The 27799-nt window shown below is 46.5% G+C and overlaps 1 protein-coding gene across 14 annotated transcripts in view; it reads left to right on the forward strand.

Moving 5' to 3' along the window:
* The window catches only part of tnrc18 (trinucleotide repeat containing 18), a 163640-nt gene that overhangs the window by 117910 nt on the left and 17931 nt on the right, over positions 1-27799 (forward strand). For 10 of the 14 annotated variants that reach the window (XM_078240109.1, XM_078240113.1, XM_078240111.1 and 7 more), the window contains 7 exons: positions 1940-2143; positions 6453-6850; positions 8632-8781; positions 13820-13964; positions 18526-18643; positions 22598-22673; positions 23811-23919. In XM_078240109.1, coding sequence (XP_078096235.1) covers positions 1940-2143; positions 6453-6850; positions 8632-8781; positions 13820-13964; positions 18526-18643; positions 22598-22673; positions 23811-23919 — 1200 coding nt within the window. The remainder of the gene's footprint in view (positions 1-1939; positions 2144-6452; positions 6851-8631; positions 8782-13819; positions 13965-18525; positions 18644-22597; positions 22674-23810; positions 23920-27799) is intronic. The other 4 variants (XM_078240114.1, XM_078240119.1, XM_078240112.1 and 1 more) reach the window with 3 other exon arrangements.

Raw genomic sequence — 27799 nt, forward strand, 5'->3', positions numbered from 1 at the left:
TGCCGGTTGTAAATAATCCAGTGGTCTTGCCTTCATTCCTGCTCCTGTTCCTGTTCCGCAGTGCAGCCAAATCCATTAATGCCTAGTGGTATTAACACATTTTACAACTGCCAACAAAATCAATAGACTCTGTGCTAGACAGTGTCCTTGCTGTGGCAAAGAATTGATCATTTCTGGTGGTTCTGTCTTAGGATAACAGCCCACTGTACGTGCATGCGAATATATTCAGGGCTGTGAGCTCAAGGCAGCTGAGGCATGATGGACACGCTCTGTTCAAATTAGATAGGATGTTTGTTAACCCGAGGGGACAAGAAATGGAGGAGGAGGACCACTGGATTTTCATATAACTGGCAATGATACATTGAAAGTGAAGTTGTTTTTCTTGGAATTTTGGAATGTTGCCTATGAAAGGTCAGAAAAGAGTTGCCCTGGTATTGTTACTAAAGGGCAAGATCTGTTACTAATTGCTTTAAGGGATATTTGGGTAATAGGGTTCTTTATGGCTGTCCCCTAATGTCCAGTACTAAAACAATAACCTGGCTTTTCTAGAATGCTCGCTTTCTCCTTGCAGCTGCTTGACACCCCTTCACCTTTGACCCCTATCCATGATGCTTGAATGTCTATCGGTATCTTGCATTGCTCTCATGCTGCACTAAGAAGCAAAGTGATTGGCTGGGAGTAGGGCAGACACCACGCAGTGGGGTCACTTTCCATGACAGCAGAACCTTGCACATGGTTATGTAGGTAGGAACACCACTTTTCTTCATGTAACCTGTGTACTCTGACCACTGTCCTTGCAATTTTTTCTTGTTTTTTTAAATAAATTGTACCTTTACCAAGCATATCTTAAATTTAAATGTTTCGGAGAGAAAAAAAATCCCATTACGCTGTTGCAATTGAAGATATTGTTATGTGATAAAATGGATAAAATAGTTACCATGACAACAAAGGACCCAAAGCTGTTCAAAGTCTGCCTACACACAGCCTGCTTTGTGCGCAGTAGGCTCGCTTGCTTTTACCAATAAGCTGTGAATTGTCCTTCTGAGTGCGACTTGCTCAGATGAAATCTTTCTTTGCTTAACATACTTACGCTGTTCGATATCTCCTTAAATAACAACGGTGCTGCTAACATTCGGCTCTCTCACTTTATTCTTCCCTAACCAATCTTGCACTGTTGAGTAGAGGTGCACACTGTAACATTACAAAGCAAAGCCACCAAAAAAGAAATTCTGTCAATAAATTCTAATCGAATTTGGTGCATAAAGTCAAAGAGAAGAAATTTAATGTTGGTGTATCTGCTTGATGGTACATTTTGAATGTAAAACATTTGTGAATTTAACCCTTTGACTACCAGGTGCCCATCTTCTGGCTACCAACAGTCAAAGGGTTAAATAAGATTCGCAGGATGGAAATTTCCGCACACAGTTATTTTAAAGCTTTTACTTGTTTATATCTATAAACTGTGCAACTTGTTGAGTCGGAAATGTGGGTTGGAGGAGTGGAGAATGTTGGCTAATAATGGATTTGCATTGAAGGGAAGTGTTGAGGTTGAAAGGAGGTTACCATACACTCTGAATACCAGTTTCTATCACCTGTGACTGAGGAGTGGTTAATCTTTTCACACACTCACCATCCTTGTTAATAGCTTTACCTACTTTCAGTCTCCCCATTTATTTTTTAATGAGTTCTAGACGATTAATGGGCAAAATGTACAAGAAGTAAGAAATCTTTGCTCTAAAATAATCTGAAGAACTTCAATTTTATTATCCACTTCTTAAAATAGTTTTTACTCTAGTCTTTAAAGGATTTATAACTAATCATAAAAAGAAAATAAAGGGAATAAAAGCACAAACAGGTGTCATTCTCCAGTGCTTTCAACCCAGACTCTATTGCAGAGATTGTTGTTATTGCCAGTAACTTGTTACTTTTTTCAATGTAGATTACACCTCTGAGGAAGAGGATTATAGGAATGATTGCAGTGATACGCTCTCCTCACCAATCCTGGATGAAAGTGGTCTTGGTCTGCTAGCCAGATTTGCAGCCAGTGCCCTGCCGAGCCCAGTTATGACTCCGCCGTTATCAGTTGTACAGCTTGAGGCAAAGCAAAAAGCCAAGAAGAAAGAAGAAAGGCAAAACTTGATGGGTGAGTAAGTCTCATTCATTGCAAAAATGACCAAACTCCCAGTTAGCTGAGCATAAGAATGGGATGCAGCTTCAACATGTTTTAACATAGAGCAACTTGTTAGATTTACTTTCTATACTTGGTGCAAGCAATATAGATTATATCGGTTATAAATCCAATTTGTTCTTCAATCAGTGCAGCAGAGCAAGTCTTTGTTTTGCCAAGCCTCTTGCAAGGAACATGATTCTATTTTCAGAAACCCAACTTTGTTTTGTAAATGTTCTACCGAGATGAAACATTGGAACAACTCAGAGAAGGAAGGGTTAACAGAACCTGTTCAGTTATCCATAGATATCCCATGTGGGATAACTGGAGGGTGGCACACCAGTGCAGTGTGCCAATCTTGCTGTCGTCTGTGCCATGTGTTTGATTCATCAAAAGACTTTTGACCCAAATGAATGTCCCAAAGGGCTGGTAAGTGTTCTATTCCCAATAACTTGTGAAGGATAGAACTGGGGCCTAATCTTTTCTTTCCGCCTCCCGTATACAGTTAACAGTAGGTGGCAGCTATATACTGCCTTCCTATATTTGCAAGGCCAATCTTCCCTCAGCCTACTGACTAATTTAGTGAAGGTAACGTCAGCCAACAACAAAGGTCATTTGAACCTAGATTATAGAGACAACTTAAAATGACCTGTTTTCAGTTCTACATTGGAGTGTATAAACAAAAATCCCCTCTTTATATAAATTGTTAAAACGACGAGTTTCACAAGACCTTTACAATAACTTCTCTGCAGAAACTGATTTCCCATATTTGCTAGTTTGGGAATAAGTGGCACCACAGAGTTTCCGAATCCGAAGCACTGCTCAGATAAACCCTTGGCACCCTGGGGAATAGAGTGCCACAGAGGCATGAGGCTTTGGGCGGCATGATGGCACAGTGGTTAGCGCTGCTGCCTCACAACGCCAGGGACCCAGGTTCAATTCCGGCCTCAGGTGATTGTCCGTGTACAGTTTGCACATTCTCCCCTGTGTCTGTGTGGGTTTCCTCCGGATGCCCCGGTTTTCTCCCACAGCCCAAAGATGTGTAGGTTAGGTGGATTGGCCGTGGTAAATTGGGAAAAACTGTTGCCTCACAGCGTCAGGGACCTGGGTTCAAATCCGGCCCTGGGTGACTGGAGTTTGCACGTTCTCCCCGCATCTGCGTGGGTTTCCTCTGGGTGCTCCGGTTTCCTCCCACACTCCAAAGATGTGTGAGTTAGGTTGATTGGCCATGCTAGATTGTCCCTTAGTGTCAGGGGGATTAGCAGGGTAAATGTGTGGGGTTACGGGGATAAGGCCTGGGTGGGATTGTGGTCGGTGCAGATTTGATGGGCTGAATGGCCTCCCACAGGGATTCTATGAAAAAGTGGAACGGTTTCAGTGCTGCCATTTACATGACACAGGATCCTGTCATGACCAATGCTCCCTCAATGCTGAAATCAAAACAGAAAATGTTGGAAATACTCAGCAGGTCAGACAGCATATAGAACAAAGAACAATACAGCACAGGAACAGGCCCTTCGGCCCTCCAAGCCCGCGCCGCTCCCCGGTCCAGGATTGAATCCTGAATCCAGGATCCCCGCCCAATTTTCCAGCCTATCTACATACTAATATCCTATCCACCGAGCTGTCCCTCACAGCTATGATGCTTTGTTCATCACAACCTATTAACTCACCCCTACCCCCCCATTCCAGACCATGTGATCTCCAGGGAGAGGCGAAAACCCAGAGTGAAAACCCCAGGGCCAATATGGGGGAAAAAAAATCTGGGAAATTCCTCTCCGACCCCCTGAGGCGATCGAAACGAGTCCAGGAGATCTATGGAGAGAAACATCAGAACTCTTAAATTGCATGGGTGCAGAGCAATCCAGAATGTACCGTGTAGTGGAATAAACAGACAGTACACAACAAAGAAAGGTTAGAGGGAACTTTGAGCATGATTCTGTCTGAAACTGTTTTTAAACGTTGGAGTCTTCCGTTCGATAAAATGTTGCTGACTGTGTCTGGGGTGCACTTCCAATGTAACAGGAATTAGGCTTTTATATATACACGAATAAGATTATTTGAGGACCTCTTTGTAAAATCGGTCTACCCTGTATTTGTGACATGGTTGAAGAAGTGATCTAGCAATAGAAAGCAGATTGCATAGTCACTGGAAGAATAGTCACTGTAAAGGCAATGGACAAATGGCTGTGTTCATTAACCAGTGCAACATCTATGAAGAAATACCAAGCTGAAACCAAATACATTTATAGTAAGAAAAAGTCCCAATTTTAACCTAACCCACCCCATGAGATCAGGACAGGTTTGGGTTTAACAGCCTCTTCAATGGAATGTAAAGTTGGACAAAGTGAAAAACAGGCACCTAGTCCGAGACTGCCCTAATCCTGCTGGAATTAGATTGACGTCACGGTGGTGGCAAGGTGGCACAGTAGTTGGCATTGCTGCCTCACAGCGCCAGGGACCTGGGTTCGATTCCCAGCTTGGGTCACTGACTGTGCGGAATGTGCACGTTCTCCCCGTGTCTGCGTGGGTTTCCTCCGGATGTTCCGGTTTCCTCCCACAGTCCAAAAAGACGAGCTAGTTAGGTGAACTGGCCATGCTAAATTCTCCCTCAGTGTATCCAAACAGGCACCGGAGTGTGGCAACTAGGGGATTTTCACACTAACTTCATGCAGTGTTAATGTAAGCCTACTTGTGACATTAATAAATAACTTTAAACTTAAGTATGAGTGCGCATTGTTAAAGTGAGATTGAGGCTGAAGGTTGAGTTCAAGGAATAAGATGGCCCACATCAGCCACCATCCGGGCACCCAAAGTCGTTAAAATCTCACTCGAGTCTTTTCCTAAACTGTTTGCACTTGAATTTTTGAAAGAAAGCCCTCAGTTTGGTTTAAAAAGCAAACACCGAACCATAATGCATCTGGCAGTTCACTTGCCGATGGTCCTTTAATACTCAATGACCTCATCCAATAAGGCATGTCCAGTCATGTTTTTAATGCAGTGACATCACTCCTTTTAATATAGATATGTATGTAATTTACCGTCAGCAATTCAAATTTGCTTTGAATCAAAGAAGCAGTAACACTGAATGTTAAACAAACCAACTCAGCAGAGTTGCCTCAACACACGTTCTGCTGGGATCAGCTGTTGGGCGGAGTGCACATCTGGAAGTTCATGACCGTAATCCAAGTTAGCATTGTGTAACTGAATTTCATAATCGCATACTGGTGTGGAAATAGCTGAAATGAAAGTAGGCACAAAAGATCAGACTTAACATGTCTTCACCTAAAATGAGGAAATGGTCTGAAAGTGCCCAGTGAATTAGTGGCGACTTTTGTGTGCTTGGATCAGAATTACACGTTGTGTTATACCTGGATACGAAATTACGTATAATGGAATGGAATGGGGAATTATTTGTTATAGTGAGACTGTGCTTCCATCAGATATTCATTTATCCCTAGCCTATATTTTCATTACGCTGCATTTCTTTTTTTGAGTGTATGGATAAGATCACATCCATAAGCAGATCTGCCAACACAGAAGTTGCACTGTGCTTCTGGGTACGCTCAGTCTGCAAGTGAAAGGAACCTTTTTAGTATGACCCTCGCGGAGGCCTTCCCCGTGAGGCTAAAGGGTGAGATGCTCCTGTATTTTATGGCAACCGCCTCTGTCGCCTCTGTTACGGAATGATGCCAGCTTGTCACGAAGGCCCTGGACATTGATTAGCACACCTGGCTGACAACAAGAGGAAAATGGTGACACCGCCTCCATGACTGATGGCATGACTGATGGCTACAGTGGATTGGCAACAGGTGCCGGTGCCAAAAACAACAACCCACAGCAACACTTGGTGGCTTCAATGTGCGGCACTTGTGGCAAAGCCTGCCTCTCAAGGATTGTCCCTTCAGCGAGGGTGCACCACATGGAGACACTCCATCTGAAATGGATGTGTTTGTAGAGTCTCCATCATCTTTCACAGATGGAAGGATGTCAACAAGTTTCCTTTCTTTCACAATGGCAGGTTATTTTCATTATCCTACCCTCTATATCTCTACCTGGGTTCCATTAGAGTTCCATAACCAATGAAACATTTAAAAATGAAGGTTGTGTGAACATTAATATAAATAAGATTTCAAAAAACCCTAACCTTTTTACTTTTTAATATATTAATTTTTTAAAAAGCATAAAATCCATAAAGCAGACACTGCCAGACAGGCTGAGTATTGCCAACATTTTTTGTTTTTTTAAACTGCTTTATCTTCACATGTCTCTTTTATCTACTTAGGGACGGAATTTGAGTACACAGACTCGGAGAGTGACATCAAAATCAAACAGAAACCGGCTGCTCTGCCACGAGCAAAGAAATCACTTCAAGAGCAGGGGAGCGCTGCGGGCGAACTGCAGAGCCAGGAGAAGCTGAGGGGGGCCGATAAAGGGAAAAAGGGAAAGAAGCCCAAGGAGAAATCTCCACGGGAGTTCACCTTTGACTTTGGACCCGAAGCCAGTGATGACGACCTGTGGAACCGGCGGAGGAGCGAGAGGATTTTCCTCAACGACGCCAGTACTTCCGCCGTGCTGTCGCCGACAGTCACTCCAAGCGCTGCGCCTGCCGTTAAAGCCAGTCGGTGCATTAAGAACTCAGCAACCAGCCCGAAGAAAGAGACAAACAAAGCAAAAGACAAGGTAGTGAAATCCCTCCTAAAGAACATTTAATTCATACTTTTCCTTCCAGCACTCTCCCTCCCCTAGGTACCAGGTGGTCAACCAAGGGCAATGACCCTACTCAAATCAGGCAGCCTGGCATTCCTTTTACCGTGTAGCCATCGTGTGGCCCATGGAAAGATAACAGGCTGGATTTTCATCCTCAAGGAGTGGGGGAAATTCACGGCTCTGCCCATCCGCCTCAAGGGGAGGTGTCCGCAAAGTGGGATTTTAGTTTTAGCGGTAGTGGGGGGGGGGGTTGCTGCAGGCTGCAGTCAGGTCAGCTGATCCTGGATACCGTGCAGACGCAGCCACTGGAGCTGCCGGGTGTAGACGTTCTGTTTGACAGAACCCCTCTTGGTGCTGTGGGACTTCGCCCCAGTTAAAACAAAAACAAAAAGGTCCTCACACATTTCCCATGCCCCCCCAAGCAATCCCTTTGGCTTCCCATGCCCTCCATGCAAAGATATATCCCCACCCGCCTCCTACATCCCTTCGTGTCCCCATGCCAACTATGGCATTCTCACGGCAATTTAACCACTATACATTGTATAAAATCAACGAACCCTATAGCGACAATAGGGTGTGTAAAAGAAGACTTTAAAAATAGCCATTCATTGACAACGTTCCACTTTCTTTAAAAAAATCCTTTTTACATTATAAGTGATAATCATCCAGACCATTTCAAATATCAGTGGCTGTAATTGTAAGCACTTAAAACCTCTTTATCTTGTGTAAAAATAAATTGTGAAATTTACAGTATAGGTAAGTAAGAGAGCCAGAGATGTCAACCAAACAATGATTTCTCTGGGGCTCAGCTGTTTCAACAGGATAATGGCTTTCTGGACTCTTAGCCAAGCCTTATTATGTATGCTTTGCTGAAAGCCCAGAATACAATTAGAGTACAAAAACACCTGAGCATCAGGGAAAATATTGCTTGATTGGCCCCCTTACCTCTGCTGTCAATTTCACAGTGTTTATTTGTACAAGATCAAGAGGTTTTAAATGTTTACAGTAATTGAAATTTAAAGGGTGTGGATGATTGACAGTTCCATTGGGTTGTAGTAAAATGTTTTTTGAAAGAAAATGGAAAGTAATCAACACAAATTTTTTTTTGTGAAGTTTTTTTATACATCCTGATGTCACTGTAGGATTTATTGATCTATACAGCGTATATTGGGTGAATGACCATCTAAGTGCCATAGCTTGGCGTGGAGGGCATGAGGCACCACAGTGGGTGCATGGGAGGCATGGCTTGTCATGAAGGGGCATTCGGGGGAAATGAATTTGTTCAGTGGGCATACCATGGCATGGGGACCATGAGGAAAGCCTTTTGGAACTCTCTCTTTAAAAGGTTCCCCTCAAACAGACTATGGTTCACAACATCTCTGAGGTGCTGTGAACAATGAGTCTTTGTGAAGCTGGCTTGACTCCATGATAATTACGGAGGACCAGGACATGCCTAACCCTGCAATGGAGCAGGCCAGGCCCAGAGTGCGGGCTGCAGGCTTGTAACCCGTTCCAGCTGGCACCCTGAGAAAGGGCACTCCCTAAAATCGGAACATCTGGGAATCTGGTTCCGGCCGTCATTTTTAAAGGGCTCCCAAGTCACTCCGACCTGGCAAAGATCCTGCCTAAGGTCAGGCATCCCGATTACATATCCCACCTTGTGGAGCTGCACTGGGAACACGAGCTGGGAAGGATGTGGTTTTGAAGGTGCTGAGGGCTGCTTACTGACTCACTGCTGTGTTTTCCACTTGCAGAGGAGGAAAGGAAAGGAGCCATTATCCCCTGCCTTGCCCTCAGCCCAGATGGTGAGTAACCTGCCTGAACCCAGGGTCAGTCTCCTACACAGCAGCAGCCCCTGCAAAAAGAACAAAGTCAAACTGAAAGCAAAGGATGGAAAAAAAGAGGTAACACTCTTGTACTAATGTACATTGGGTTGTATTCTGGAGATTTGAACACAGATTTCTGTATCTTTTTTGTATATACCGTAGGTCTTGGATCCTTTAAAAATAATGATCACATTTGTACTACAAAATAATCAGCAAGTTTACCAATTTTTAGTTCACTTTGAAGTATTAACAGCAAGGAAATATCTGGGTGAATTTTCCAATGGTGAATTTCACATTGAACGTAAAGCCATTCAGCCCATCTGCTCCATGCTGTACACTCACTTCACTCAATCCATTTGACCTTCTATTCCTTCTCCCTCCTGTTTATCTAACTTCTCTGGAAATACATCTCCTGAGTGCTCTGCGTCCAGGCTGGTCCGATCCCATTTAAAATCAAACTAGACTTATCTTGATAGGCATATGAACAAACGGGGAATAGAGGGATATAATTGGTCTAGATAGGACAATCGGAGCAGGCTTGGAGGGCCAAAGGGCCTCTTCCTGTGCTGTACTGTTCTTTGTTCTTTTGAATGAAGATGATGTGAGGAGTTTCAGAGTCGTCATTGGAGCTTTGCCTGTCACTACTCTCTGGTTGCAGTCATGGTATAGAATTATTCAGCGTGTGCAAGTGCATTTTTAAAAAAGACTAGCGTTTATAAAGCCAATTTAGCAACACTAGATGTCCCAATTCACTTTGCAGCAAATCGACAGTTCTGAGGTGCAGCTACTGCAGTGTGGACAATGTGGCAGCCAATTGGGCACAGCAAGCTCCCACAAGCAGTAATGTAATAAAGACCGGATAACCTTGTGATGTTGGTTGAGGGATAAACATTGGCCAAGACACTGGTGATAATATTGTTGTGGGCTCTTTTATGTCCAACTGGAAGGGAAGACGGGCTCTTGTTTTAAGGTTCCACTCGAAAGGTGGTACGTCCAACAGCGCAGCACTCTCTCAGTAATGAGCTGGAGCGCCATGCTTGATTGCTGGGCTCTAGTCCTGGAGTGGGACTTGACTTCACAACCACCTGACCCAAGAGCGGAGAGTGCCACCAACTGAGCCATGGCCGACATCTTAGTGTGAGGGATGGTGGAAAGATATTTAACATATATACACCCCGTCCTAACAAAGAATTTCATACAAACTAGAAGCATGAGGAGGTCCCTCAGCCCCTCGGGACTGCTCCGCAATTCGATAACCCCACATTCCCAGCTACACCCGTTTCACTGCAGCTTCCCTCCTCACTTCATAGCGTGAGCCTCCTCCAGATAATGGCTGCACATTTACAGATTCTCTTGCAGTTTGAAAGCAGCACACAAAATAAGTGTTCAGCTGATCCATAGAATCATAGAATCCCTACAGTGCAGAAAGAGGCCATTCGGCCCATCAAGTCTGTACCGACCACAATCCCACCCAGGCCCTACCCCCATATCCCTACATATTTACCCGCTAATCCCTCTAACCTACGCATCTCAGGACACTAAGGGGCAATTTTAGCATGGCCAATCAACCTAACCCGCACATCTTTGGACTGTGGGAGGAAACAGGAGCACCCGGAGGAAACCCACACAGACACGAGGAGAATGTGCAAACTCCACACAGACGGTGACCCAAGCCGGGAATCGAACCCAGGTCCCTGGAGCTGTGAAGCAGCAGTGCAAACCACTGTGCTACCGGGCTGCCCCTGCATCTCCTTTTTTTAAGCACGGTGGCACAGTGATTAGCACTGCCACCTCACAGCGCCAGGGACCCGGGTTCAATTCCCAGCTTGGGTCACTGTCTGTGCGGAGTCTGCACATTCTCCCCATGTCTGCGTGGGTTTCCTCCGGGTGTTCCAGTTTCCTCCCACAGTCCAAACGATGTGCTGGTTCGGTGTCTTGGCCATGCTAAGTTCTCCCTCTGTGTACCCGTACAGGCACCGGAGTGTGGAAACTAGGGGATTTTCACAGTAACTTCATCGCAGTGTTAATGTAAGCCTACTTGTGACACTAATAAATAAACTTTAAACTTAATAAGACGTTTTTGGAGCCTGTTTTGACAAGAGCCCTCTCACAAAAAACATCTTGTTTCTTTTTCTTAAACTGAGGCACATACCAAGTGGATCCTTTTCCCAGAGTGGCCTCACGGATCCTTACCCCAGTTGGAATGTTGAATAAATATTCTGTTCATTGTGTAAGGAAGAGAGAGTTGCATTTCCATTGCATCTTTCGCAACCTCAGAACCTCACTTTGCAGCCAATCAGCTGCTTTTTGAAGTGCATTCGCTGTTGGGATGTAGGAAACCCGGCGGCTAAATAACACCCAGCAAACTCCGACAGACAACTGTGTCAGAATGACCAGATAATCTGTCTTGCTGCTGTCGATTGAGGGAAAAATATTAGGATAGCAGGGAGAATCCAGCTACTGTTCACAGCTAAAGCTATGGAGACCTCACTGTTGTTAGAAAAAGTTTTAAATGTAGATGAATAATTCCTTGTGATTCAGATTAGAGTCCACATGTTCATTTATTACTCAGACACTGATAACATGTTAAATATTAAGCTTGTCCAATAGGTTCGCACAACCTTGCAGACACAAGGTGATCAAACTTGTAGATGTTGGGCGGGATTTTCCAGCCACGCTCGCCCCAAGATTGTTAGCTTGTTACCATTGGAGATTGGTCAGAGAATCTAAAACACAGGGGCACAATCTCGGGATGAGAGACTGGTCATTTAGGACTGAAATTAGGAGAAATTTCTTCACTCAAAGGCTTGGGAATCTTTGGAATTTTCTGCCCCAGAGGGTTGTGGCTGCTCTATCATTGAATATATTTAAGGCTGAGGTAGACGGATTTGGTGTCTCAGGGAATTAAGAGATATGGGGAGCGGGTGGGAAAATGAAGCCCAAGATCGGCCATGCTCATATTGAATGGCGGAGCAGGTTGGATGGGCCGAGTGGTCTACCCCTGCTCCTGTTTCTTATCTTCTTATCTCAAACAGTTAAGTGATACTCCTTGTGCATTTCTATAGTTCTGGCCAATACCTGATGTGAGATGTAGCCAACATATCAGCTATCGTTTCTACTCCCACTGCTCTGGCCAATAACTGGAGTTAACACAAAGGGTCGGATTTTACCAAAACGGGCGCAAAATCACGGTAAAGTCGGGCGTCGGGCCTTTAACACGATTTGCACCCGAATCTGAGCAGATCGCGGCTTTACCGACACCCAATTCGGGCACCGGTCTGGTCCGCGCCAGAATCGGGCGGCCCGATGATTTAAATGCATTTAAATCGACTTAATGAACCGCGCGCCCAACCCTACCGCCAAATCCCACTTTACCGTCTTCTGGTCCGTTCCAGATCCGCGCTGTAAGTGACCTGCAAAATAAAAATCCGAAGCAGATTTCTAATCTGCAGGGGAACCTCCTCGACCATCCTCCTCGATCATCCTTCGCAGACCCCCCCAGCTAACCACCCCGGCAGACCCCCCCCCCCCCCCCCCCCCCCACCCAACCCAGATCAGACCCCCCTGGGAGGCAGGCTTCCCCGGCAGACCTGAAAAACCTGACAGTCAAAAATTTGGGAAAATATTTCGAAATATATATCCCCCCATCCATATTTTGAAATATTTTCCCAAATTTTTGACTGTCAGGTTTTTAGTTCCTGCGATTATAATTTTGACATTATCTTCCAAAGGGGATTCCTCTAATTCTGTGCAATGTTCAGATGAAAACAAGATGAAAGAAAGGATCCAAGGCTGCTCCAGAGGCAGATTAGCTGCACCCAACGTTGCCCATGCAAATCACATTCATAAGTAGGGGCACATCTGCCAAGGAATGTGAGAGAAGAGTTGCCAATACAAACTTCTTTTCACTATGGTTGATTTCCCAGATTTAGTAATCTCCTTGAATCTTATTTCCAACCAAGTTCCACCACGGGGACAATTCTTCCAAGTTCACCACATGACTCTGAACATTTGAGCACCTGGCTCATGGCTACAGGGACATCAACAATCCAGTTACAGATCACAAATGTATTATACAGGTCACTAATTGCTCACTAGGACACTGCAGTTTAATTACCTGTACCATAGATAATTAGGCAGCACAAAGAAGATGCTACATTATTTTCAGTTTGCAAGATTATCCCAAGTCCATCCTCCCCCCCTCTCTGCTCTCTCTGCTGTTTTTTTCTTTCGCGCCCGGGAGCGCTGCTTCAGATTTTTTTTCGAACTGCGCATGCGCAGTTCAGAGCTCCGATCGTTCCGGCAGCGCTAAGCCCCACCCACTGCGCGGATCGGACTGGAACCAGCAAAAAGCGTATGGGCGCGCTGGAAAGAGGATTCCGGGCTCGGATCTGCATTACGCCCGGGTCCAGCCCTTAGACTCCAAATGGTAAAATCGGGCCCAAAGTGTGGTAATCACTGAGATTGCAACCAACTCTTGGACACAGGCAAATTCTAACAACCGTCCACCTAAAAGGGCAGGTGGGACCTCCTCGGTCTCCCCTCCTGCTGTTCCTTACCAAACATTTGTGCCTTTGCCTACACTTAAAGTGTTAGCTGTGGCTTAATGGGCAGCACTGTCACCTCTGAGCCAAGAGTTTGTATGTTCAAGTTCCGCGTGAGAGACTTGAGCACATGACCTCGGCTGACACCTCTGTGACGTACTGAGGGAGTGCTGCACTGTTGGAGGCACTTTCTTTGAATTTAGGCTTTGAATAGACACCCCATCTCCCTCTTATTTGGCCGTACGATATCCAATGGCTCTGTTTCCTTGGCCAATATTTATCCCACATGACTGTAGCTGATAATCTGTTTTTAAATTTCCTTGCCATTTGTTAGAATTTACTTGTGGTTCACTCAGACGTGCACCGTTTCCTTGGGCGAGGTATCATTTTGAAACCTGAACCTGTGGAACGTCACTCCGACACTGAGTTAGGAGCCTTCTGGATGAGGGGGGCGGTGGGGATGGGGGATACTGAGTGAGATTTGTTAAAGAAAATTACAACACCAAAATATGACGCTTTAAGCATTTTTCTAGCAGTTTTTTTAACTGCCAATCGTTTGCCTGGTCTTCCAGCAGGCACGCTCCAAAGGCGGCGCTGTCAGTAAACTGATGGAGAGTATGGCGGCTGATGAGGACTTTGAGCAGAATCAAGACAGCAGCTTCTCGGAAGATGAGAACCTGCCACTGAGCATGCTCATTGAGAGGCCCTCCACACCAGGTTAGTCGGTGCCGGTGGTAAACTATTCCTCAACCTTGCTGAACTCTGATCAGGATGCGTGGGACAGGATTCTCCGGCCGCGCCCGGCTGAAAACCGGAGATTTCCGCCTGACTTCCATGGACCTTTACAAACATGGTGTCTCCCCCCCACCTCCACTCTCACACACACATCCCCCTCCCCCCCCCCCCTCCTTCCCGCGCCCGCTAGAATTCCAGTGGTGGGCGGGATGGGAGAATTGACAATCATTGGGATTGTCAGCGGCCTGTTTCAGGATCTGACGGTCATGTTGTGTTGCGCTGTACAGGAACTTCGGAAATATAAACGTCTGGTTTTTTTTTTGTTGCTGAGTAATATTTTTCCAATTCATTACTTACTTTGAGGTGGATTAAGGTTTTCCTGTCGTCGGTGAAACAAAACCTGAATTATTCCACACTCTGCCTCTTGTGCCACATGTCTGATTTTGGCTTGACTAAAGATAACAATCCTCAGAACGCACAACAGCAAAGACAATTCCAATAAATGCATATGATAGAAAAATGAATCCAGTGCTAGTCTTTACCTTATTCAGGTTTATTTATTCAACTTGCAAACTCTCCCAGCTCATTCCCCTCCAGTGCTGGCTGACTCTTCCGTACATTCAACTGAATATATTAACAAATCCAACATCCAGCATATGTTCACCAGGTTCTGGGTGTTTAACACTCATTAAATAGAACCTATTAGATTCTAACATTTAGTGCCCACAATACTTAAAACATAGAATCCCCGCATTGCAGAAAGAGCCTATTTGGCCCATCGAGCCTGCACCAGTGACAATTCCACCCAGGCTCTATCCCTGTAACCCCACTAGGTATTTACCCCGCTAGTCTCCCTGACACTATGGGTCAATTTAGCATGGCCAATTCACCTAACCTGCACATCTTTGGACTGTGGGCGGAAACCGGAGCATCCGGAGGAAACCCACGCAGACACGGGGAGAATGTGCAGACTCCACACAGACAGTCACCCAACCCGGATCCCTGGCGCTGTGAGGCAGCAGTGCTAACCACTGTGCCACCGCGCTGCTCTTGGACGAACGTCTCTCAAGTTAGTTGTTCAGCAGATGTCCCTGCTAAAATGGACAAGTCCCAGTAACAGAATGGCTGCTTGTATAGCCATCATTTTAAATTGGAAGTGAGTCTAAACTCAGTGCCTAGTGAAAATGGCAGTAAACCATTGTCCTGCATGATAACTCCATGTGGTTGTGACAATAAACACTGTAGAACTTTTCTGCCAAAACTAATTAAGAAGCTGGGTAGTTTTACGCATTGTCACCTTCTCTTTACAAATGATTTTGTTCACTCCTGTGGCCTTGCTCAGCTATTGAGATGACTGTTTTTTCCTCAGCTGAATAAACCCCCCACGATGCCCTTTGTGAACCTTTCATTCTATTCTGTGTTCACTATCCCTCCTCACTTCTTTCTGGCTGCTTGCATTTTGACAGGTGATGGAGTCACAGCTGTGAACAAGTCCTTTGCGAGGAAATATTACTTTACATAATGGGCTGGTTGTTCTCAGAATATTAAATGTTAACTCTGATCTTTTTTTCTTTCCCTTTTACCTGACAAGTTGAATTATTGGCAATCCATTAAAAGCCTCATTTTTTATTTACAAATGGCCTCACAGAAAGATTACTATCTTAAAAATTCTCTGTGCTTGGACAACCCTGTTTTTTCAAGTAGATGTTTTCTTCAATCAGTGCACAGAGAATTTTACAGAACAGAAACTGGTCTGCGCTGATCCCCCTCTCCCTCCTCACCCCCATCTCATCCTGCCCTTCATCTCCCTCCTCACTCCCATCTCATCCTGCCCTTCATCTCCCTCCTCACTCCCAGCTCATCCTGCCCTTCATGTCCCTCCTCACTCCCAGCTCATCCTGCCCTCCATCTCCCTCCTTACCCCCATCTCATCCTGCCCTCCGTCTCCCTCCTCACTCCCAGCTCATCCTGCCCTCCGTCTCCCTCCTCACTCCCAGCTCATCCTGCCCTTCATCTCCCTCCTCACCCCCATCTCATCCTGCCCTCCGTCTCCCTCCTCACTCCCAGCTCATCCTGCCCTCCGTCTCCCTCCTCACTCCCAGCTCATCCTGCCCTCCGTCTCCCTCCTCACTCCCAGCTCATCCTGCCCTTCATCTCCCTCCTCACCCCCATCTCATCCTGCCCTTCATCTCCCTCCTTACCCCCACCTCATCCTGCCCTCCATCTCCCTCCTTACCCCCACCTCATCCTGCCCTCCATCTCCCTCCTTACCCCCATCTCATCCTGCCCTCCGTCTCCCTCCTCACTCCCAGCTCATCCTGCCCTCCGTCTCCCTCCTCACTCCCAGCTCATCCTGCCCTCCATCTCCCTCCTTACCCCCACTTCATCCTGCCCTCCATCTCCCTCCTTACCCCCATCTCATCGTGCCCTTCATCTCCCTCCTCACTCCCACCTCATCCTGCCCTCCATCTCCCTCCTTACCCCCACCTCATCCTGCCCTCCATCTACCTCCTCACTCCCACCTCATCCTGCCCTCCATCTCCCTCCTTACCCCCACCTCATCCTGCCCTCCATTTCCCTCCTTACCCCCACCTCATCCTGCCCTCCATCTCCCTCCTCACTCCCACCTCATCCTGCCCTCCATCTCCCTCCTTACCCCCACCTCATCCTGCCCTCCATCTCCCTCCTTACACTTAAGGGCGGCACAGTAGCACAGTGGTTAGCACTGCTGTTTCACAGCTCCAGGGACCTGGGTTCGAATCCCGGCTCGAGTCGCTGTCTGTGTGGAGTTTGCCCATTCTCCCTGTGTCTGCATGGGTTTCCTCCGGGAGCTCCGGTTTCCTCCCACACTCCAAAGATGTGCGGGCTAGGTTGATTGGCCATTCTAAATTGCCCCTTAGTGTCCCGGGATGCATAGGTTAGAGGGGTTATTGGGTAAATATGTAGGAATATGTGGATAGGGCCTGGGTGGGATTGTGGTTGGTGCAGGCACGATGGGCCGAATGGCCTCTTTCTGCACTGTAGGGATTCTATGATTACCTCCTTCTCATCCTGCCCTCCATCTACCTCCTTACTCCTTACGCGGCACGGTAGCACAGTGGTTAGCACTGCTGCTTCACAGCTCCAGGGACCAGGGTTCGAATCCCGGCTCGGGTCACTGTCTGTGTGGAGTTTGCACATTCTCCTCGTGTCTGTGTGGGTTTCCTCCGGGTGCTCCGGTTTCCTCCCACAGTCCAAAGATGTGCGGGTTAGGTTGATTGGCCATGCTAAAATTGCCCCTGAGTGTCCTGAGATGCGTAGGTTAGAGGGATTAGTGGGTAAAATATGTAGGGATATCGGGGTAGGGCCTGGGTGGGATTGTGGTTGGTGCAGACGCGATGGGCCGAATGGCCTCTTTCTGTACTGTAGGGATTCTATGATTCTACGATCCTATCTCATCCTGCCCGCCATCTACCTCCTTACTTCCATCTCATCCTGCCTTTCTATTCCTTTCTCCCTCCTCTGCTTTTCTAGCTTCTCCTTAAACGCATCTAAGATTTCCTTTCCTCTGATTCACTGGATAAAAGCAAATTACTGCGGAAGCTGGAATCTGAATCCAAAAGAGAAAATGCTGGAAAATCTCAGCAGGTCTGACAGCATCTGAAAGGAGAGAAATGGGTGACATTTTTGAGTCCAGATGACCCTTTGTCAAAGCTAAAGTGGCTATGATTCATCTTTCATTCCTTCTCCCTGCAGTATAAATATCTCCCACTTTCTACGCCTTTTAGCTTTGACAAAGGGTCATCTGGACTGGAAACGTCAGCTCTTTTCTCTCCTTACAGATGCTGCCAGACCTGCCGAGATTTTCCAGCATTTTCTCTTTTGGTCTCTGATTCATTATCTGGGGATAATGGAGATTTTGCCTGTAGTCGGACCTGTGCAGTTAATGCTCTGTCAGCTCTTTCCACACAAGCTGATTGTTCCCAGGAAGAGGCACCTTAATCATGGGGTTCATTTGGGATTGATGCAAATGTCTACGCCATGCTGAAGGCCTCAGCTCTCCCTATCTCTGCAACCTTCTCCAGCCCTAAAACCCCGGAAAACCTGCGCTCTCTGTCCAATTCTGGCCTCTTGTTCCACCTCAATTTGTCACCTCCTCACCATCGTGCTTTCAGCAGTCTGACCATAAAGCTTTGGAATTCCCTCTCTGGCCATCGCTGCCGCTTGACCGCTCTCACTTCATTTAGGACACTCCATGAAAGTTCTTCCCCTGACCAAGGCCGGGATATTCTGGCCTTGCCGCATCAAGACTGGAAGATTTCGACAGCAGAGCTGGAAAATCCCAGCTAAATTTGTTGGTCACCTTTCCTAATATTTCCTTGCATGGCTGGGTATCAAGTTTTTTTGGGAAATGCTTCTGCGAATCACCTCAGGATGGTTTGATCCATTGAAGGTATTCGATAGCTGCAAGTTGTTTTAGTTGTTGAGGGAATTCAGTTCCATTTGGGGTGAATGCAGAGGTTTGTCACTGAGGCATTACTGAGAGATTTCTCTGTTTCCACAGCTCCACGCTCGTGTGTGATTGACAAGGATGAGCTGAAGGACGGTCTTCGAGTGCTGATTCCAATGGACGACAAGCTGCTTTATGCTGGCTACGTGAAAACTGTCCATTCTCCTGATATGTAAGTTTGGCAGCTGTATAATTCAGCAAAAGGAAAGGATTGAAGTGTGCATTATTTAAACATTTAGAGGGGAATGTTTCAGCTGCCCTGCAAAACCTGACAATGGAGAATTGCAGGTGGCTGGGTGGCGTAGCGGCAATGCCAGAGGGCACTCTGACCGCCCCGAGGCCTGTCTGCCAGCGGTCATTTTGTCAGATTCTCCTGCTTCTGGCATGCGACAAATATCTGGCCTAACTGAATCTGTGGCCCAGTTACTCCACGACCCACATGGGCACACTTTACGCTGCTAGCTTCCAGTCGAGAAAAATGGCTCATTCCTCAGGTTGTGACCATTTCCAGGGTTAGAATCAATTCCTATGGCTTGGCCATAGGAGACAGAGGGTAGCGGTCGAAGGGTCTTTTTCCGGCTGGAGGTCTGTGACCAGTGGTGTTCCGCAGGGCTCTGTACTGGGACCTCTGCTATTTGTGATATATATAAATGATTTGGAAGAAGGTGTAACTGGTGTAATCAGCAAGTTTGCGGATGACACGAAGATGGCTGGACTTGCAGATAGCGAAGAGCATTGTCGGGCAATACAGCAGGATATAGATAGGCTGGAAAATTGGGCGGAGAGGTGGCAGATGGAGTTTAATCCGGATAAATGCGAAGTGGTGCATTTTGGAAGAAATAATGTAGGGAGGAGTTATACAATAAATGGCAGAGTCATCAGGAGTATAGAAACACAGAGGGACCTAGGTGTACAAGTCCACAAATCCTTGAAGGTGGCAACACAGGTGGAGAAAGTAGTGAAGAAGGCATATGGTATGCTTACTGATGCGCGTCAATAAGCACATGGAACCAAGGCTTCGGTATTGAAGGCTTTAATAGAGTAACAATGGAACTACTAACACGAATACACCAGTTCAGACTGAAGGGGTCCTGCCGGAGCAGGGGGTCTTATACCTCGCCACCGGAGGCGGGACCCCACTGGAATGTGCCATGATAACTCTTATAACAGGTAAACACCCTAACCCAACAACATAGTACAACCCCCACAGTAACAACACCCTAGCCCAACAGTAACATAGTAACAACCCCCAGTGGTGAACCAACGATGGTTCACCACACTTACCTTTATAGGACGGGGTATAGAGTATAAAAGCTGGAGTCTGATGATGCAGCTGTATAGAACGCTGGTTAGGCCGCATTTGGAGTACTGCGTCCAGTTCTGGTCACCGCACTACCAGAAGGACGTGGAGGCGTTAGAGAGAGTGCAGAGAAGGTTTACCAGGATGTTGCCTGGTATGGAGGGTCTTAGCTATGAGGAGAGATTGGGTAAACTGGGGTTGTTCTCCCTGGAAAGACGGAGAATGAGGGGAGATCTAATAGAGGTGTACAAGATTATGAAGGGTATAGATAGGGTGAACAGTGGGAAGCTTTTTCCCAGGTCGGAGGTGACGATCACGAGGGGTCACGGGCTCAAGGTGAGAGGGGCGAAGTATAACTCAGATATCAGAGGGACGTTTTTTACACAGAGGGTGGTGGGGGCCTGGAATGCGCTGCCAAGTAGGGTGGTGGAGGCAGGCACGCTGACATCATTTAAGACTTACCTGGATAGTCACATGAGCAGCCTGGGAATGGAGGGATACAAACGATTGGTCGAGTTGGACCAAGGAGCGGCACAGGCTTGGAGGGCCAAAGGGCCTGTTTCCTGCGCTGTATTGTTCTTTGTTCTTTGTTCATATCGAGGAGAGCCCTGGTGCTGTCGAGGTGGACAGAGCACAGGGATTAATAGAAGTTGGGCCTTGATAAAGGTAAGTTTCGGAGGCTGATTAGGATTTTCCAAAATGATGGGACGGACCGGCTGCTCAGAGGCGAGTACCCAACAGAGGGACCAGTGCTTAAGGTGCCCCTTACCAGCTTGCCTGAGATTTTTTTTATTCATTCATGGGACATGGCGTCATTGGCTGGCCAGCATTTATTGCCCATCCCTAGTTGCCCTTGGAGGGCAATTGAGAGTCAACCACATTGCTGTGGCTCTGGTGTCACATGTAAGCCAGACGGATAAGGACGGCAGATTAGTGTGCCCACCCCAGTCCAACGCCGGCATCTCTACATCTCAGTGTTTGTGACAGAGCAGCACTCCCTTAGCAGCCTATGTTACGCTGTCGGGTCTCTGAGAGCAGGGCCTGCGACCTTCTGACCCAGCGTGCTGCTGACTAAGTCAAGGCTGACGAGAGTGATTCAGCCGTCCTGTACTCCGGGGCAGTGAGAGACGGGCCCCTGATGTAATTCACAAACCATGTCTGTCCTTCGTGTCTGAGACAGAGGGAAAGCGTTTTCCCCAATCGAACATCCAGTGCAAGAAATGAAAGAATCCTAATGAGTCTGGGGAGAGTAGATTGGTTGCGCGTTATGTCTGCCTGGTTTCAATAGCTGCATTATGGGGAAGTAACTGTGATACCATGCTGCAATCATGTGCCTGATATGCACTAGGATTGAACTCAACAGAAACAATGACTGTCCTGTAATAGGTCCAAAACAAATTAATACATTTCATCTTCTTCAATTCAAACGATTAACTTTCAACTTCAAGGGATATTTTCAACAAAGAGGGTTTGAAACAAAAATAAATGCAGTGTGCATAGGAACGCAGTGTGGATCAGAGCAGAGCGAGCCTGTGCCAGAATAGCAGCACTACATCTGGGGCCAGCTGTGCCTCAGTGGCAGCAGCTCTTGTTCGAAGTCAAAAGGTTGGGATTGAGTTTATAATAACAATGGATGCCCCAGTGCAGTGCTGAAGGGAGCGCTGCCCTGTCAGAGGTGTCCACTTTCAGGTGAGATGTTTAAGCAAAGCCTGTCTGCAATCTGGATGATCCCATGGTGCTAGTTGTAGAAGAGCCGAGGAATTCTCTCTGGTGTCCTGGCCAATAATTGTTCCTCAATCCACATCACGCAGCCGTGATAACATGGCTGTTTCTAGGAATTGGTTGTGTGCAAATTGGCTGTTTGAGTTTGTCACAGCAAACAGTGGGAATATTTCTAGAAGTGCTCCACTTTGGGAAGCCCTGAGAGGATGAAGGGCGCTATGTAGATGAGAGTCTTTTCCAGTGTTAAAGGTACTATGATGTGGAGATTGCCGGCGTTGGACTGGGGTAAACACAGTAAGAAGTCTCACAACACCAGGTTAAAGACCAACAGGTTTATTTGGTAGCACAAGCTTTTGGAGCACTGCTCCTTCATCAGGTGAGTCAACCTGACGAAGGAGCAGCACTCCGAAAGCTCGTGATTCCAAATAAACATAAAGGTACTATATGTAGAGAGGTATAACCCTTTTTATACATAATCTTTTTATATAAAACTGAAGTGACCCAAAGAGTGAAACCCCTGTTGAGTGTTCCTTCAGTAAAGAAGCTCTGACCATTTCATTCCAGCCAGAACTGCCTTGGAGTACTTTGGACGCACTGAGTGAATGTCGAAATGTCTTTCTGTTTCATGTAACTAACTCTGTAAGACCCCTCTGTCCTCATATACAACAATATGTCATCACCTTCTGGAACAGAGAGCGGGGAGATATAAACATGTGTTTTGTTTGTACACACAGAGGGAGATTCAGTGGGGCAATGTCATGTGGAACAAAGTTGAGATCTGTTTGTGTATGGGCGCCACTCTTCTGGCATTAACCAATGGAGCAGTTGACAGGGTCACTCAACTCAGATGATAACACTTCGGTAGTGATCTACAAAATGTCCTTCATATTATCTGTACACAGAAAACAGGACTTTATTGGATAAAACTAGGGAAACAGACAATTGTATTTATTTGGCAGTGTAAATAATAAGTGATCTCCCATTGAGATTAAAATAACAAATCCTGGACTTGATTCGAGCCCAGTCTCCTTTATTTCAAACCCTCTTCAACAAGTCTCGTGTAAACACTCTGCTGCTCCTAACACGCAAACATTTCTATTCTAGATACCGTGTGGTTGTAGAGGGAGAGAGGGGGAACCGTCCTCACATCTACTCCTTGGAACAGCTCCTGCAGGAAGCGGTGAGAGGCTTGTTAACTGTTTTTGATGACAGATAAAGTTCCTCGAAGATTTGGTTTTGGACGTGTTCTCCCCACACACTTCTTGACTTAGTTACCACCTGATGTCAGCTTTTCCTCAGTCCTGGGTGTGCAGATAGCAAAGTGAAATCACTCATTTGGAGCCCAGACAGGGAGCAAGCTGCCAGATTAAAATGGCTCAAAACTCCTCATTGCGTCTGAAGTCTTTGGTACAACTTTAAATTAAGCATCATTTATTCATTAGTGTCACAAGTAGGCTTACATTAACACTGCAATGAAGTTACTGTGAAAATCCCCGAGTCGCCACACTCCGGCACCTGTTCGGATACACTGAGGGAGAATTTAGCATGGCCAATGCACCTAACCAGCACGTCCTTTGGACTGTGGGACTCTGCCCTGCCCTGCCTGCGGACCCCTTTTTCCTTTAGAATAACCCTCCCCCCATACACACTTACCAGGCTGTCACGGGAGGCTGCCTTCATTTAGCTGGAAGCTTCCTCAGACTGGACTGGCAGCTCATCTCAATGGGCCCAGTGGCCTGTCTAATTTCAATCCCACCATCAGTAAAATTCCCCGAGAGATTAAACAGTGCGGCCTTATACTCGCTGGAGTTTAGAAGGATGAGAGGGGATCTGATCGAGGTATATCAAATACTAGAAGGGATTAATAAAGTAAACATGGACCAAATGTTTCCCCTTGTGGGGCAGGTATAGGTTGAGAGGTGGTAGAGTTTCACTAACCGCACCCTCCACCTCCCCGCCCCCCCGTCTCCTTTGGGGCGAATGGGATCAAAGGTTATGGGGAGAAAGCAGGATTAGGCTATTGAGTTGGACGATCAGCCATGATTGTGATGAATAGCGGAGCAGGCTTGAAGGGCCGAATGGCCTCCTCCTGCTCCTATCGTCTATGTTTCTATGTTAGTGAAACTCTGTCCCGTGTTACTGGATGAATTGATTTGCCGTGCTCCGAAAGCACAACCTTTTCAGTCAGCGAGGGCCTGAGAATATCACCTTCCTGCTGAGATCAGCCTTTACTTTGTCAGAATGTAATTGACCTGAAATTTAAACGCAGCTTTAATTTTAGATATCTTGTTTTTCTTCTAATATCCTTCTGAAGCAGATCATTGACGTTAAGCCCTCCTCTGTGAGGCTGTTGCCCGAGGGAACCCGAATTGCTGCTTACTGGAGCCAACAGTACCGCTGCCTCTACCCAGGAACCGTGGTCAGAGGTATTGTCACTGTTTATTTGTAACTCTCACTGAACGGCAAGATGGAAGTCCTGTCTTGTCACACTGTCATCAATGAGAAACTTACTGACATCCAAACTTGCCGTGTGGGAAGTCTAAGAGTGAGGCTTAGTGCTGAATCAGCGATGAAGGCTCTAATGCGTTTGCCTTGAAGTTCATTGATCGCAGGATCTGCTCTGCTTTGCATGCAGACTGATTTCCCCTCAAGCACAAAAAACAGCTCTCCATCTTTTCCACATTCCTCATTAGCAGAATGAGGTACAAAGCAGGGGGTGAGAGAAGAGGGGGGAAGAGAAGGAAAGGGGTTAGAAGAGAGGGGAGGGCAGTGAGAGGATAGGGGGGGGAGGGGGTTATAGGAAAGTGAGGAGAGGGGAGTTGAAGGAGAGGAGGGGGGATGGAGTGTGGAGGTGGAGGGGAGCTACAGGGGAGCTGGAGGATAGGGTAAGTAGTCGGGAGTAGGGAGGCGATGGTGGGGAGGGAAGGGGAGTTGAAGGTGAGCGAGGGGAGAGGGGTAGAGTGGGGAATTGAGTGGGAGGTACAGGAGAGGGGAGTTGGAGCAGAGGATGAGAAGAGGAGAGTGAAGATGGGCTCAAAGTAAAGTTTATTTATTAGTCACAAGTGAAGCTTACACTAACATTGCAATGAAGTTACTGTGAAATTTCCCTAGTCGTCACACTTCGGCGCCTGTTCGGGTCAATGCACCTAACCTGCACGTCTTTTAGAATGTGGGCGAAAACCAGAGCACCCAGAGGAAATGCACGCAGACACGGGGAGAACGTGCAAACTCCACACAGACAGTGACCCAAACCGGGAATCGAACCCGATGTTCCTGGCGCTGTGAGGCAGCAGTGTTAATCACTGTGCCACCGTGTCAGGAGGTAAAGGAGAGATGAGGGGAGGTCTGCAGTGGAACATAAAAAGACTTGGACAATGCAGGAGTGTTGTCCAGTTGGCTAATTCAGTAATTTGCTCAGGACTCGGTCAGCAGTGAGTTTATCCAGTGAGTGTGCAGTGCAGACAGATAGAGCCTGGACTCCAGACACACTCCCTTCCTGCACTTTGTTAACTGATATCGTGCAGTCCAGCCCAGTATTCCTGGGCCAGACAGGGAAAGTTAGAAATGATTGACTGATACCCGATCACAAGCCACTGAAAATATGAGTCTGTGACTAACCAGACCAAGAACGCAGAATTTATATAACAAATTCCAGGACCTCAGGGCATGCCAATGAATGAAGTATGATTAAAGTGTAGACACTGTCCTAGTGTAGGAGTGTGACAGTCAATTTTCATATAGCAAGATCCCCCAACAGCAATGAGATATTGACTGAATAAATTGTTATGTTTTAAGTAATAGTGGTTGTGGGATAAATATTGGGTAGAATACCATGCTTTTTGATACAGTGACATTTATATCCACTTTGAGAGGGCAAACTGGGCTTCTGTTTATGATCTCTTCTGAAAGAGATAAGACAATGTCTTGACCAATAATTAGCCAACACTAACTGTCTAGGTCAGGGGTTCCCAAACCATGGGTCAAGACCCTCAGTGGGGGTCATGGGATAAGTTTTGGTGTCACGAACTCTGAGGTGGTTGTGAAGCAGACAGTCTTGTCGGGAGGGGCCTGGGACCAGCTACGCCATCCCATGATACATCACCTGAAGGGTTTTTTTAATGACAGTTCTTTGGAAGGTGAGGGGAGTGAAGAAGTTCCACACAGGCAGCCTCTGTGCTTGCCTTCAACATGCCTGTTTTTTTTTCAGGCTGCTTTGCTTTATTCTTGCCACACCCCCCCCCGCCCAAACATCCCTTATACAAAATTTTGGGAGTCACTGGTCGAGGCCCTAACTTCAAAAAACATCCACTTGGGAGAGATACTGAATCAACCTGGTTGGATTGAGTGTTGGTCATTGAGAGTCTTTAGAGAGATAGATAGGTTCTTGATCAAAAAGGGATCAAGGGTTACAGAGAGAAGGCAGGAGAATGGGGATGAGAATCATATCAGCCATGATTGAATGACGGAGCAGACCTAATGGGCCAAATGGCCTAATTCTGCTCCTATATCTTATGGTCTTATGGATGAAGTAGTCTGTGCCAGTATGCAGCAAGACCTAACTCAGGCTGATAAATGGCAAGAATTATTCATGCCACACAAGAGCCAGACAATGGCCATCTCCAACAAGACAGAATCTAGCCACCTTTCCCATCACATTCAATGGCCTTACCATCATAAAAACCCCCACTGTCAACATCCAGCAATCAACATTGACCAGAAACTGAACTGGACCAGCCATATTAAGCCATACTGTGGCTACAGGACAGGTCAGAGGCTGGGAATTCTGAAGAGAGTGACTCACCTCCTGACTGCCCAAAGCCTCCACTGTCTACAAGGCACAAGTCAGGAGTGTGATGGAACATTCTCCACTTGCCTGGATGGGTGCAGCTCCAACAACACTCAAGCTTGACACCATCCAGGACAAAGCAGCCTGCTTGTTCAGCGAGATCAGCATTCCAACCACCACCTTCAACATTCACCCCCACCACCAATGCACAATGGTAGCAGTGAGTACCGTCTACAAGATATACTGCAGCGACTCACCAAGGCTTCTTTGACAACACCTTACAAACCTGTAACCTCCACCATCTAGAAGGACAAAGGCAGCAGACACATGGGAACACCACCATCTGCAAGATCCCTCCAAGTCACTCACCACCCTGCCTTGGAAATATATCGCTGTTCCTTCACTGTCGCTGGGTCAAAATCCTGGAACTCCCCCCCCCTCCCTAACAGCACTGTGGATGTGCCTACATATGGACTGCCGAGGTTCATGAAGATGAACCACCTTCTCAAGGTCAATTAGGGATGGGCAATAAAAGCTGACCTTGTCAGCGACGCCTACATCCCGGGAGCAAATAAAACAAAATCCACTGAGATTCCTACAGAAATTAGCATTCACTTTAATCTCACTGGGTTCAGCACTCACTGAACCTGTCAGATCATTCATATGCATTATGATAAATCCTACACTAGGAAAGGTCCTCTTTTAAGAAGTTTTCCTTTTGCTTTTTCCTGGTTGCTGCACAACCCTTTGATCCAATCTATTGATTAGAATAAATCATCATTAAGGAACTTGCACTTAAGTGGAGTGCCCAATATGGCTAAGTGATTCCGAAAACTGACAGGAAGGTCTTCGCAGCTTGCAACTTTTTTTATATAAAAGTGTTTGGGCCGTTTGCTATCAGGGCAGATTTATCGCTTTGCTCTTGAATGTGATACAGGAATCTATCATGGTGCGCTGACATTGTGATAACTGCTATCCTCTAATTATTGCCATAAATCTGCTATACTCAGCTCCCTTTATAGTGGGAAACACCAACGTTTGCAGCTGGCAACATAAAAGGAACCAGAAAAACCACTGTTTTTTTTCCCCCTGTACTGCAGCCAAAAGCACATTTGGCGACATTCCTGTATATTTTTTTTAAAATCTCTCTTGGATTGGATTAGGAATGTGTTGAAAATAGGTTTCAGAGCTATTTTTTTTAAAAATCTCAGACCTGATCTTCATTCCTGCTGAGGGGATTCTCAAGATGGTGGCTAATGACATCTGGAGAGAGGTGCAAGGCATCCAGTACAACACAACACAACACGCTGAGTGTTCACACAGCAGCTACAACTGTAATCATCTCCATTAGAAAGGCAGAAAAAATAAAACGCCTTTGATTTCCGAACAGAATTACTTTACACCCCCCCCCCCCCCCCCCACGCACACACACACACACACATACAACTGCTTCAATGTGGTATAAGGCTCCGTTTACTCTACCCAGCAGAACTCCTTCATAACTTGCAACGCTTCCAGAT

The sequence above is a fragment of the Mustelus asterias genome, chromosome 23, assembly GCF_964213995.1.
Source record: "Mustelus asterias chromosome 23, sMusAst1.hap1.1, whole genome shotgun sequence".
Classification (NCBI taxonomy): domain Eukaryota; kingdom Metazoa; phylum Chordata; class Chondrichthyes; order Carcharhiniformes; family Triakidae; genus Mustelus; species Mustelus asterias.